General features: G+C 36.6%; 1 protein-coding gene across 1 annotated transcript in view; it reads right to left on the minus strand.

Moving 5' to 3' along the window:
- LOC145979428 (clavesin-2-like) overlaps positions 1 to 14417 on the minus strand; it is a 53902-nt gene that overhangs the window by 18147 nt on the left and 21338 nt on the right. Inside the window, exons 5-6 of the mRNA XM_083112312.1 lie at positions 6273 to 6469; positions 4412 to 4522 (exon numbers count right to left, since the gene is read on the minus strand). Of these exons, the coding sequence (XP_082968438.1) occupies positions 4412 to 4522; positions 6273 to 6469 (308 nt within the window). The remainder of the gene's footprint in view (positions 1 to 4411; positions 4523 to 6272; positions 6470 to 14417) is intronic.

A 14417-nucleotide genomic window follows, 5' to 3' on the forward strand; every position in this document is an offset into this window, starting at 1 on the left:
ATCGATAATGTGGAAGGGACCTACGACCCTCCCCATATCCCCTAAATGTACATTCATTGTAAGGTTTTATGTGCATGGGGAACATTACATTTTACATTTTTATTCAATGATATCATACTTCACAGCTGAGCTATATAAAAGTAGCCCTCATATATTATGTGATTTTACTTAGAGAAATATGTATTAAGAAAAATATCTTATCTACTGCTTCGCATCTCATAACGTCTAGGGTGTTCTTATTTATATGAATTATAATTTTGAATGTGCTGAATGCCAAGAGAAGGCAGAAAAGAAGTATTAGAAAAATATATGTTTAGCAAAACGACAATGTATATTAACTTAGATGTTTATATTATGCACATTATAGCCTACTCGGAACGGGACCTACAGTTTAAAGTTGAATTCAAACCATTAAGTGCTTTCACCGGGTATCGAACACGCGAGAGTTCTTGACTACAAAGTGACGACGTTATCGCGACTCACTGCAGAAGAACCAGCGTACGGTAACATTAAATTATTGAACAATTGATAGTGTATACATATCATACCTACACGAAATTCTGTACACTTTGTGTGTATTTTTTCGGAATTTCTCTCATTCCAACACCAGTTCTGAAATACGCGTATTTGTAACTCAGAGAAGATCTTGTAAATTGATGCAGAATAAATATTTAGTAATGTAAGTGTACAGCAATTGTGTAAGACCAAAATTTCACAACGTTTGGTACTTTTGTACACAATTTTTTTCTGCCTTCTTTACCGGAACATTGCTTCATTCTTTACCATTTTCTTCGTCCTTAGGTTGACAAATTGATTATGAATGGTTGTAACGTTCTACTAGCCGGACCAATTATTTAACAAGGGAAGCTTTAATTTTAACCGCAGAAGCCAGAGAGTTTTAATTACATTAATTATAGTAAAACGAACAAGTACTAGGTTATGAGGTATTTTTCCCGTTTTTCGAGACACCTCAAAGCTCCTGCGGGAACTTCGTGTCGCTGGGCCACAACAAAACAGTTTATGAAAATATCACAGTAGGCGAACATACGTGTACGTATGTGTATGATGCAAACATGCCTGAAAAGAAAATTATGCACATAAAAACTTAAAGTACAACCTGCATTTTCCTTGTGACGATAACTGGAGTTTCCTGTAAGACAAAGATAATTTTGCATACGTAAACTAGCACCCGATTCACCAATACACTCCTGTTGTTCAAATTATGGTATGCTACATGTAATATCAATACCTTAATTTTAGTTTCAGTAAATAAGAAGATATAGAATTAGTTTTAACCAATTATAAACAATCTTTTATTTTAACTTTCGTTGCAGTGCATATATTCAAAAATGCCTGTAAGTACGCAGGTATATTTGCGTTCCAATTTTCAATTAATCCAATTGCCAACAAATAATCGGATCTTGCATGTTTAATAACAGTAACGATTTCATAAATTTGATAACAAATTATTCACCTTGTGCACTTATAACATTAACGTTGACGTCAACGAGGATAAACATTAAAAAAACACAAGCAACATCAATCTAATTAAATATTCTATACAGATCAAGCGACAGCCTGCTTTTGCTATTTATATTTGGCTTATTTAATTTTACAATTAATTCATAGTATTGTCCTGCGATACGTCGACATACATTTGTTTCAATATTCAAACACTTATTTTCGAAATCATTCACATTCCATTTTTTTAATACACGCATTACGCGTCACCTAACAATTCCTACCACCTGCAATTACATAAAATTCAACTTCTAGCATTTCTAATTTTGATTCTTTTTCACCAATTTTTGCTTTATGTTCTTAACCTTCAATTTCTTGTATGGAAACATGTCCCGATTCATTAATGAGGTTATTTGCCACGCAAAATTACGTAACAATTTGAAAAGTGGTAGTTTTCTTCACACTTACTATTCGTAACAATTTTCATCATTAACTTGTTTGTTACGTTGAGGCAAATATTTAACTTCGCTGCACAATAAAAATACTATTTGTGAACACGTTATGATTGACCTACATTTAGCATCGTGGTCAAACTACTAGCTTATCAAGCCACACCTATTTTTTCAGACACGTGAATCCAACACATTAAAGAACAATTTATGGTTAGCAATTTGCAGCAAATATTCATGCAACTCAAACACACATTTTAAGTCATTGCTATTCCACCTAACATGATGTGACGACTTCCAATAACAGGAAATTAAATCAGTTTTTGTGTCGACACGTCAAACTTACATGTGCTTCTTCAAATCAAAAATTTATCAAACACGTATCACTTTCTTTATGCATTTTAGGAATGTCCTGATACGTCAAAAACCTTTTGTAGATATCACGACATGTCAATTTAAGTACTAATGCACATCTTATGCTTTCACAGTCCAGTGAAAAAATTCCACATTTGTACGTTACCAACGCGTAACAGAAGGTCCAGCTCGCTTGTCGAATTCCCGTTGCAGAGTGAATTTGAACTGTGCAAGCAAACGGAAGTGTTATACAACTTTCAAAAAATGCCAAAGGTGGCGTTAACATCTAATGATGCATGCTATGTGCTGCCATCTGTTGGACATTCAGTCAACTACTAAGAGTCGCTCAAACCACAAGTTCTGAAATGCAAGAGCATTTTTTTATTTTGAAGGATGAAGATTGTAGAGATTTTCAAAGCGAAATTTGTTACAAAATAAACGATTTACTGAAAATCGCTACATGGAAACACGAAATTGCATGCGCCTTACAGGGCGTTCTTCGTCAATTCGAAACATTATCCTTTTAGGTGGAAAATATACAATTTTATTATCCTCTTTCTACTGAAATGTTTACAATTGCTTCACAGGAACATTTCTCAAAATCAACCAGGTCTCTAACAAATGTATCTCGATGGCTTTTCTACCATTGGCGGTTCTTGAACGCAGAATTAGCGTAACGATCTCTTCGGATCTACCCTCAACATAAGATATTCCGAAATCTGACAACAAGATCCTAGCAAAACAAAGGAGGGAGGAGCGTTCTAGCACATATCTTTGCGCAGAAGGCCACTAGATATTATGGTGAGTTCTCTTAATAATTCGTATATGCAAAATAATCAAAAAGAAATTTGGGAATTTTAACAAGGGTTAACTTACACCAAACGCTATTTTCCACATCTTACATTAATCAGTTTAGCCCGTCATAAATGGCCTAAAAAACGAAGATTCGAGAGACAAACTCTCCCCATTGAACAACGATTTCTGTCGACAACGAAGATCCTCCCTGATCTCATAACGTCATACCTGCTCTGCTCTCCCTGTAACCTAAAAGCGCCGCTTTTATAGGAGCCAGGTTGGTTGTGGATGTTCCCTTCCCACATCTGAAATTTTCTATTGCAACGGGTCTCTATTTTCCACGCTACCAAATATATTATTCTGAAGGCAGAATCAAATTACATAAATACATATTTGGAATCACATATACAAGCATATCAATTAACTTTACTACCCAATTGCTGGCCATTTCTTAACCCTAGCTTACCCAAGGGTGAGGTGGTGGGACTGTCAGGCTCTCTACTTTTATATTCTCCAGTTTTCAACTGTTAAAAAGTTTCATAAAAAAATAAATTGCATTGTTCACTATGGCGTTCCCAATATTTCTGTATTGCTCTTGTTCATAAAATATAAAAAAGTAACGTACATATGGAGCAAAATTCACTTGGTGGGACTCTCCGGCACCTACTTTGAATTAGTTTTATTCTAGATACTCATTCCAGTGACAGTATAACATTGGTTGGCAATGATGGTATTTTTTGTAATTATTATAATTAATATATCGCTGCACGTATGTAAACAAAATATTGTTAAAAAATTAATATTGTTTGTGCATGTTTTACTGAATGATAAAATATGTGTGTGACATTCATGAAATAATTGTAACTATTCAAGTAGATGAAAATAGTGTTTGGTTTGTACACAGCATCACGCTCCATTGTATAGATTAGGACAACCAAATGACCAAGGAAATTCTCTAAGAAAACAACATTAGTTGTGGGGACCGCCAGCGGGTTAGTTTGGCAATGAACATCACATTGATTTATTAGTTTACTAAATCTAGCTCATTCTCTACAGTGTATGCATATGTAAGTATACAAAATCAATTGTATCACATTTTATTAGCATAACCAACTTTCTGCGTAAAATATGGTATTTGTTTAACAATAAAACATACATCCCTGCTTCTATTTGAAAAAAAAAATATTCCGGAAATATTATAATTAGCAGATATTTGTAAAGTAAAATACTGCTAAATTGTCGCTGATTGAACTGCATGGATATGATAAATAAGAAATATATTTCCTCCCTTACACAGACTAAAAATGAAGATTGATAATCTAAATTTACATTAATAATTGCAGGCTACTTACTCTGCTCCTCATTTTCTCCGTCATGATAACTTTGAAGAGAGCATACAAAGCGTCGAAATAAATGGGTGTATTTACGACGTGAATTTTCCCAAATCTCATCGGGAACGTTTCCTATAAAAAGAAATGCACCTTCTTATAATTGTAGGAAATATAAGAATTTCTAACTTAGTTCGCAGCGTATAATTACACAAGTAGGAAAAAATTGTAAATTTATCAACTTTTGTTCATCCTAAATAGAGTTCAAATAATTTGATTGATTGAATTAAAAGTTTTGGCACTTTAGGCCATTTTGTACACTTCAAATATCCCCTTACTTAAAATGCTAACTTAAAAAGAGATAAAACGAAGGTTGTAAGAAGCCTCTTGGAGAAAAATATAAGGTTGAAAACAATACGTTGAAAAGTTAGAATATACTAAAAGCTTCCTCACATGCAATGAAAGATACCAGCTCTTCGCAAAAATCCTAAAATACTGTTGTCATCGCCCAACAGGGATGGCAAACAGCTGGGAAGGTTAAAATCCTATCTGTGGAAATCAAAGTAGACATTCAATAAGAATATGCCGAATATTTAAAACTGCGTTACATGCACGACACATCTAAGGGTCCAGCCCTTGCAGTACGTGACCACGCATCAATTGAATTACGCAACACATCGACTGGAAAATTAGCAAATGCCTTCAGAAGAGACCGACCGCTTTAAACTTTCAATATTTGGATGTCTCTTCTTGCAAGCCATCTCCTGAAGTTTGGAAAACAATTTGTAGTCCAAAGGGTATAGGTCCGGACTTGCAGAAGGCCAATCCGAAGTGGAAATTAAGTCTAGTACATTTGCCTCCAGCCACTGCTGTGTTCTTCGGGCCCCATATGTTGGGGCTGAATCCTGCTGGAAGCTCCAGTTCTGACCATGGAAGAGAGTGTTGTTGACATTCTTGACTAGTCTCTGAAGCACTGTCTGCTAGTACACTTTGGCTGATGTTTTTACCCCTTTTTCACAGAAATGGAGCGTGCCCTCATAGCAAATGTTCCAAACTTCATTTCCACTTCGGATTGGCCTTCTTCAAGTCCGGACTTATACCCTTTGGACTACAAATTGTGGTCCAAGCTTCAGGAGATGGCTTGCAAGAAGAGACATCCCAATATTGAAAGTTTAAAGCGGTCGGTCTCTTCTGAAGGCAGTTGCTCATTTTCCAGTCGATGTGTTGCGTAATTCAATTGATGCGTGGCCGCAAAGACTTACGGAATGTGTGCGTGCTAAGGGCGGCCATTATGAATATTGATTTGTGATTTTGATTTGTCATGCACCCATTTCAGTAATGTTCAGCATTTTGTGTCAATTTACTTAAAACTTTGTGACAGTATTTATGGTAAAACTAGGTATACACATGGACAAAGTATAATATTTCCAAAGAAATTATTCGGCATGTCCGATTGCTTGATTAACATTATTATTGCCAAGTAGTAATGGCGAACAGTTCCCTTAATGTGCAAATTTTAAAATCAATTGAACACACCTTTGACATAATTTGTTTTGATTCCATTTTTTTCACAGATAACCTAATATGATGAGACCTACAATTGAAAGTGGAATCCGAAACGTTCTACAATATAATTCTTCGATGATCCAACCTGGAATTCTTGGTAACAAAGTGACGATCACTATGACAACGTAGAGGCCCTAGTATATTATTGATATAATCAATGTTTATTTTTTAAATTTAAACTTAAAAACATAACAAGATTATAATAAAAGACAAAAATGCTAAACAAAACTTTCAAAAATAAACTCTTACAATTAAAAAGTGTTAAAGAAAACAAAAAGCATTCTAGAAAATATTATTTTACCAGAAGCGAGTACCGTACCTGTATTATGTTTACGAGTGTTGCAACGTTCTTTCTAGAGGCAAGTTTCGCCGCATGCCTTAAGGAGAAGTCCAGTAGATCGATTATGACAACCATCCCAACTACTTGAGTAACTTGATCCAGGGCCATTTTCTCCATAGTTGTATTTAACATGCCGAATAAATGGTCTATACTGAAGTTATTCACATCAATTTGACCTGTAAAAAACATGTATGTATAATAAGTTTGCGTATATACATATTTGTGCATATATATGACGATACTTTCTTGAATTGAATTGAATTGAATTGAATTGAATTGAAGTGAATTGAATTGAATTGAATTGACTTTATTGCTGGGCGAGGTTCAGCTGTTGCTGGTCTACCACCTAACCCCAAAAAGTACAGATTAAAATTAAAATAAAATAAAATTCAAGATTACAAAGAAATTGATCAAGAAAGTACAATAAAATCATATACATTGGAACAATATTGGCAGTGAATTAGATAATAAAGTAACTGAAGTCGAGAAAGTTGATAGTAAGAAAAAAATAAATTCTGGCAACTCAAGGTATTTATCATTATTCAGAAGTTGATTTACCCTGCTTCTGATCGTTGATCAGTGATTCACGGAGCATATCGCGAAAATGTCTGAAATTTTGATTTTTGGTTAGATTTGGTAGTGCATTCCATGGGTGCTGCGTAACTGAAAGAGGCCTGATAAGCTGAAGTTCTGCAACGAGGTAAGCTGAAACTGGCAGCGTTTCTGGTTGAATGCGAATGAATTTTGCTTCTGAAGTATAATTTCGAAAAGAGGTAGTTTGCGCTCTTGCTATTAATTATGTTGTGCAGTGTACAAAACAAGTTCAGTTTTCTCCGTCGTGCCATGGAAAGGATTCCGTGCTCATTAAGCACAGGGAGAATATGTTCACACTTTTTTGTTCTATATACATATCTAATGCATGCGTTTTGAACTTTCTGTATTTTTATTGCAAGCTTTTTTCTTATTCTTAGCCCATAAACGACATCACAATAGTAAAACAGGGGGAAGATAAGAGACTGCACTAGGTTTAATTTTATCTTAGGAGCGAGAAAGTCTACCAGAAGATAGAGGCTTTTTAATATCGAATACGTCTTGCCACATTGTTGTATCACGTGCTCAGACCAATCGAGCCGCTGGTTCATGATCAGTCCTAGGTTTTTTATTGTTTCAGAAAATTTAATTCGCTGTGTGTGAAGAATTATTGCGCATTCATTGATGTCAACATGTTTCAAGAGACTGCCTGTTCCGATAATTGTAAATATTGATTTGTTTGAATTTATTACTAACCCATTCGAAGCGCACCAATCGCTTATGTTCTTCAAATCTTGGTTTAATAGTGCGACCGCGTCCTTAAATTTTGATATGCGTGTGGATATATACAATTGAGTGTCGTCAGCATAACAGTGAACGTTGCATATTTTCACAGACTTGACTAAATCAGCGGCCGAGAGCGTGGATATCAGCGGACCAAGGATCGAGCCCTGAGGCACCCCAGCTCGCACGTGAAATGGAAAAGATAGCTCTCCTGTCTTAACCCGCTGTTTTCTCCCGCTAAGATAAGTTTCTAACCATTTTAGTGCACTCGGCGAGAATTTATAATAATGAAGCTTGGCCAGAAGGAGCTTATGCGGTATAGTGTCAAAGGCCTTGCTAATGTCGAGCAACACTAGTAGCGTTACGTTAGATTGATCCAACGATTTAAAAATGTCGTCGGTTACTTTTAAGAGCGCCGTTTGTGTGCTATGGTGAGGGCGAAAACCGGATTGCTGCTGGGGAAGGATATGAAGTTTGTCAATATGCTTTCGAATTTGATCATTTGCAATTTTTCGATGATTTTTGAAAGCACCGGCAGAATGCTGATGGACCGCAAGTCATTCACAGAAACCAGGTTCTGTTTTTTAGGGATGGGAATTACCGTTGCCCTGTAGTGGGGGGGGGGGGGAATCTGAATAAAAAGCGGAGAAGGCGCGTTGTAGACCTCTTTGTAAAGTGAAAAGAAGTTGTCGGTTGTGAGAAATAAATGAACGAAAATGAGTGAAGTAATAATGTTATTTACCATTCTCATGATTCCAGGTTGTCAGAATTAACTGTTACAAAAACTACAAATCCTGTTGAAATTGCCTCCCCCGGTTACGTATGCAAGCACGCAGCCTGCAGCATAATTCAGACACAGTCACTCGCGTTGACATTCTGTTCCTTATGACTTGAGCATCTGCGACAATTCTCTCTCTCAACTCTTTTTGGGAGTCCACTGGTGTACTGTAGACTAACTTTTTCATGTGACCCCAAATGTAAATTTTGCTTGGCGTCAAATCCGGATTCCTCGCCGGCCTCGACCAATCCATCACATGGGATAATTGTCGTCCAGTCATAATCCCACACCCCAGAAATAGTGGGCTGGGCAGCCATCATGTTGGAAAATCATACACCTTCTTTTCTTGTAGCGAGCGAGCGGCACATCATCCAGCAGCGTCGCCAATTCTTGCCTTATGAAGTTTTTGTAAGTAACGCCGTTTAGGTTTTGTGGCAGAAAGAATGGCCCAATCACATGATTGTGGATGATTCCCTTAGGGGCCCAAAAATGTGCATTATGAAAATTCGTAATTCGTAATTCGTCCATCGCAGTCGAATTTGGATTCGTCCGTCCACAGAATTCTTATCAGATGATGGGTGTCTTCAGTGTCGGTATTTAGTAAAAATCGACAAAAATCCATCCTTCTGATAGGATCTCCCTCCTCAATAGCATGCACTGGCGTGTAATGATATGGACACAGTCATGCTGTATGCACAGTGAACCAGACTTTCCATTGAGTCAAGCCAAGTTCTTGTTGAAGTAGTATTTGTATATGTAACCAGGGGAGGCAATTTGAACAGGATTTGTAGTTTTTCTAGCAGATAATTCTGACAACCTGGAATCATGAAAATGGTAAATAACATTTTACTTCACTCATTTTCGTTCCTTTATTTCTCACAACCGACAACTTCTCTTCACTTTACAAAGAGGTATGCAACGCGCCTTCTCTGCTTTTTATTCAGATTTTTCCCCCAACCCGTGTGACGGTTAACAACATTTGTATCTTTTTGGATAGCTTATGAAACGAGGAAGTTTTTTTCGTAATTTATACGATAAGTGTGTTACCATTTTTTTTTTTTTTTTGAGTAATCCTCTTCGATTTAAATGATAATTTCCAAATTTCTTCATGACGTGTGCTTCAATGACTGTCTCTTTCTGTGGGTATGGGAATTTCGGGCATGATTTTTTTTCCCAGTAGTCACTCATTCATCAGCTGTTAGCAAAGTGTCAATTAAGTGCTCAGGGTGTAGTAGTTTTTTCAAAATTAGTAGTTTTTTGGTCGCAAGTCGGAATATGTCACGAAGATCTACAAACTGCAATAACTCGAAACCCATTGATTTCCGACCCCTGGTGCATAGGGTCAAATTTGTTGCAAATGTGCTATAGTATTACCCCTTTCCAGGAATATATATACAGGGTGCCATTTTAATTGCGCCCACGGACCACAGATTCGAATAGAGGACATCAAAGCAAACAACTTTTATCAGTAACATTTTTCTCGTTGGTGCGTCGATTAGACGCTACAGCCGTTCAAAAAGACCGTTTTGCCGCCTGGATGCTGCAACCCAACACAACATTTGATCGTATCTGTGACGTCATTTCCTGCGGCGAAACAGCGCACGGCAGGATTGCAAGGAACACACAAATTTTATGAAAAATGACAAACTACCAACCACATTATTAGCTGTAAAACGAAGCTAGAAACGCGGCAAGTAGACCGAACATCATAGCCTACCAGCCACAAGATCAGTAGTTATCTCAGGGGAAGGGGAGTTAACCAACGATATGAGAAATGGTAAAAAACGTATTTAAAATGAAGTGTCAATATCGGATTTTGTCTCAGCCTACATGTCAAAAATCAACAATAATAAATTTTATTGGACTTGCAGCTTACATGTGGCTGTTTACGCCCAGCTACATGTAAAATATTTGCAAATCTCGTTGCAAGGTTGATACCTACAGGTTTGTGTCCAGATACCTTGTGGTACTTTTGTGCTGATAACGGAAGTATCCGAGGTTCACGTTGTTACATTACGGCTAAAACATGTACAACCTCAGTAACAACATAATGATGAATCAGTAACGAACACAAGCTGAGACAAAATTCGATATGACCACTTCCACTTGAATTCTATTTTCTTTCTACCATTTTTCGTATCGTTTGTTTACTTCCTGTTAGGTTACAGAACGTGTTATCTCGTTTTGTTTTACGGTACATAATGTGGCTGATTTTAGCTATGTCATTTTTCACAGAATATGTATGTTCCTGGCAATCGTGTAACGCATCGCTCTAAGACGGGATATGACGTCACAAATGCTATCAAATGTTGTGTTGGGTTGCCAGAATTCAGGCGGCAAAACGGGCTTTTTTGAACGACTGTAGCGCCGAAACGACGTTCGAACGAAAAAAATGTTACTGAGAAAATTTGTTTGTTTTGATGTCCTCTATATGTTTCCGTGGTCCGTGGGCGCCATTAAAATGACACCCTGTATATATTTATACGCATAAAATCAGTTTATTTAACCACATAGTGATTAATGCTGACCTCAGTGTCAGAGTGATTATTTAACAGAGCACGCCACAACCTCAGGAGCAGTTTGCATATTAACGGGAGGGATGCCGGTGATCCCCCCCCAGATAAATATCCACGGCAAAAGATAATTATCTCTTTCCATGCCAGGGATGATTTTATTCCCTCAAAGAAAATTGAATTGAAAGCATTTCTTAACTGTGTAACAAACACAACAGAAAGATCATTCGTGTCCATCATATATATATTCGTTTCTCTTTCTCTAGAGAGGGTGGGTATTGGTCCAGTCATCAAAGATTTTCTCTACTGAAAAGTACACAGCCTTGTGGATTAAAGAAAAGAATCATTCTGCAACTGACGAACCTCACCGAGCCGAGACAACGAACAGGCTGCTTTCCACTTAAGTTTTCATAGCATAGTGCTGATATTTAACAAGTATTAAACTGTTCACAAGAAACTTGTAGGCAGGTTTGATGGACATTACGTTTAAGCTTAGATGGTTACGTTTTCGATGTTACTAGTTCGATACATCTTTTTGTGTATGAGATTGGGTTTCTTAGAATGTAAATATACTAAATGTTTCTCAATTACGTCTAAATGTTATAATATTTAATGGTCTACCTTAGAAACAATGTTATAAGCTAATTAGAACCGCAACGCAATGGTTTACTCTATTGTCTGGTAACATATACAGATTTGCACACCTCAAAAAAGAGCCTCCCCGATGGCACAGTGGTAGTGTTGTCGCCTTGTAATCAAGGGACCCCGGGTTCGATACCCGTTGGAGGCACATAGTGGTTCGGATCCCACTTTAAACTGCAGGTCCAGTCCCGATTAGCCTTTCTGTGCATAAAGTGGACTTAAAACACCAACTCAACCAACCAAAGTACATCTAAAAAAACCTACCTTCCAAAATGAAATGACAAATCCCCCCTTCCCCATCCCCATCCAAAGCAAAAAGCTTAAATCGCAAAGTACTCAGTATCATCACACATGCTCATCATGGCGGTTAGACAAAATTGGTATACAAGCGACGATAAATAAGAAAAGTCACATCAAATCAAGGCATCGGGGTCTGATGATGCACACGAGAAGATTACGAAACGTTACGACTGGCTCGGTGACGAGTCGCGTCAAGTGATCTACATTGTATGTGACCACCAATGTTCAAGGGTTGGAATAACGGGATGCGAATGTGTGTTCTTCGTGATTGTCTCTTCATCAGTTTCATTTAATAATCATTCACCTTCACTGTCGAAATTAGACAAAAGTTTTCGAAAAGTTACGCTAAATAACGAGAATGTATTAAATACTCAATGTGTTGTTCATAAATATAAGTAAAAAGCGAATAATACTCTATATTAGTGTCTGCGCCTGGCACGAAATCTGCTCACCAGGAAAATACCAAATAGAGTTCGGTAAATTTTGCTCTTAATTTGATTAATACGTTCATAGAAATAATGAAAAATAATCTTGTAAATTATTTTAATCAGTATCATCAGATATTTATTTAAATTATATATGTAGATGATAGTGTACGTGCAAAAATTATGAAGAATTTGAAATATATTTACAAAAACTATTTCTGGCATTACACAAATAAGAGGAAGCATTTATTTGAATATCATGTGTGAACTTCAAGTGTTGACTATGTTTCAGCCACTTTGCTATAGTTATGTAAAAACTAAGGATATAGGTTGTTGTCAGTGTCGGACCCAGAGAGTTAGGCTTTTCCTTCTCTTCCGTGTGCCAAAATTTCACGAAATGGATTAATGTAATTATTAAGTACTATTCTCGTGTTGCTTCGTACTTGTACTTTTATTAGCTTCAACATTTGTGTCAAACAAATATTAATGGTTTTAAATCTTTGGAAATTGATGTTTACACAGAACTAGGGAGACCATAATATTTTGACCCTAAAACGGGACATCCCAAGGAGATTAGTTAACCCCCTCCTTTTCCTGAAAAATCTGTTAGGCGTAATTATAAAAATGTTGTTATTATTTCTTAATGGGTGAATCGCAAGAATGATACGTACATCATAAACAATAGATGAAATATGATCTCCCGTTGTCAAAAGGTATTCATTATTATAATCTCGGTATTACTTACATAGCGTTTCTCATACTTTCTGATCAACCTTGGATGTTAGTCCTACGATGAAGTTGAATAATGCCAGAAGAATTTAGCTCTTGAGAGCAGCTTTATTCGTTTATAAATCTCCCCGAAAACTTTACCCAACATATCAGATACACAACTCTAGATATACCTTTTAAGTTTGTGTCCAGACACAGAAACTTTAAATTCTCTTTGCAAATCCGTAAAGAAACTGCATGCTTAATTTGCTCTATAAATAACGGAACACAAACAAATCAATGCATATTTTTAGCATGAAATGTGTCCCAAATTTAGACAATTTAGACTTCGTTTTCAAGATAACCCTTAGACGTTTATAAAATGGGACAAATAGTGGCTTTTTAATAATGTGGACGGGATTACAAGGACACGCCTCTGAAACGGGACTGTCCCTGTGCAAAACAGGACGTATGGTCACCCTACACAGAACACAAGCAAGTGAATGAATCGTGTGCTTTTTGTAGTGAGGCCACGAATTTTTGGCTTCCAAACAAACTAAAAAAAAGCAACCCTTACTAATGTACAGTGTTTATCAGGAGTCCCTTACCACTCCTTGTAAAGTCCGCAGTGATGTATTTTTATGGAATTTGATATGGACGATACATAATAGGCCTAAAGTGACACCTTGTGGAGTATGCCACTTGGACCGCCGCCATTTCGAATTCAACTTTTTTATTTAAAATGATAGGTGTCCGCGTTTCATACTCCACAAGGTCACTCCCAATGCCTATTATGTATTGCCCATATCAAATTTCATAAAAATACATCACTGCGGATTTTATAAAGGGTGGTAAGGGACTTCTGATACACCCTGTACAAACAATTAATATACTAAAAGAACTATACTAAAAGGACTGAAGTACCTTCACACACACAAACAAAAATAAATATGAAACAGAATTAAGATTTCTCCTGATTATTGACATTGTTAAAATTATGGCTGTTGTTCCTATAATAAATAGTATGCTAAAAAAATATATTAATTAAAGGAAGCAAGGATGCGTGTAATACATAAAAAAGTAAATATACTCCCGCCTGTGTATGATGCACCATGTGGTTTGATACCGTTGGAGGAAGTTTAAGTTTCTCAGATGCAAAATAATAAAAATATGGCTTAATTTTATGCATATCTTACCTTATCATTGAACTATTAAAACAATTAAATCATTACAAATGACAATACCAGAGGGGAGCAGTAGGATTCTTGCGCACTTCCGTTATTGGAGCAGCACATTCCACAATTTAATTCCAATAATAAAGGAATAGATATATATATATATAAGTTTACTACAGTGCAGACGCCAAGGGTCCCGGGTTCGAATCCCGGTCGGGTATGGATGTTTGTGACTGTCCATTCATCAATTTCATCATTTCATCACTCAT

This window comes from Lepisma saccharinum, chromosome 26, assembly GCF_977018435.1.
Source record: "Lepisma saccharinum chromosome 26, izLepSacc3.1, whole genome shotgun sequence".
Classification (NCBI taxonomy): domain Eukaryota; kingdom Metazoa; phylum Arthropoda; class Insecta; order Zygentoma; family Lepismatidae; genus Lepisma; species Lepisma saccharinum.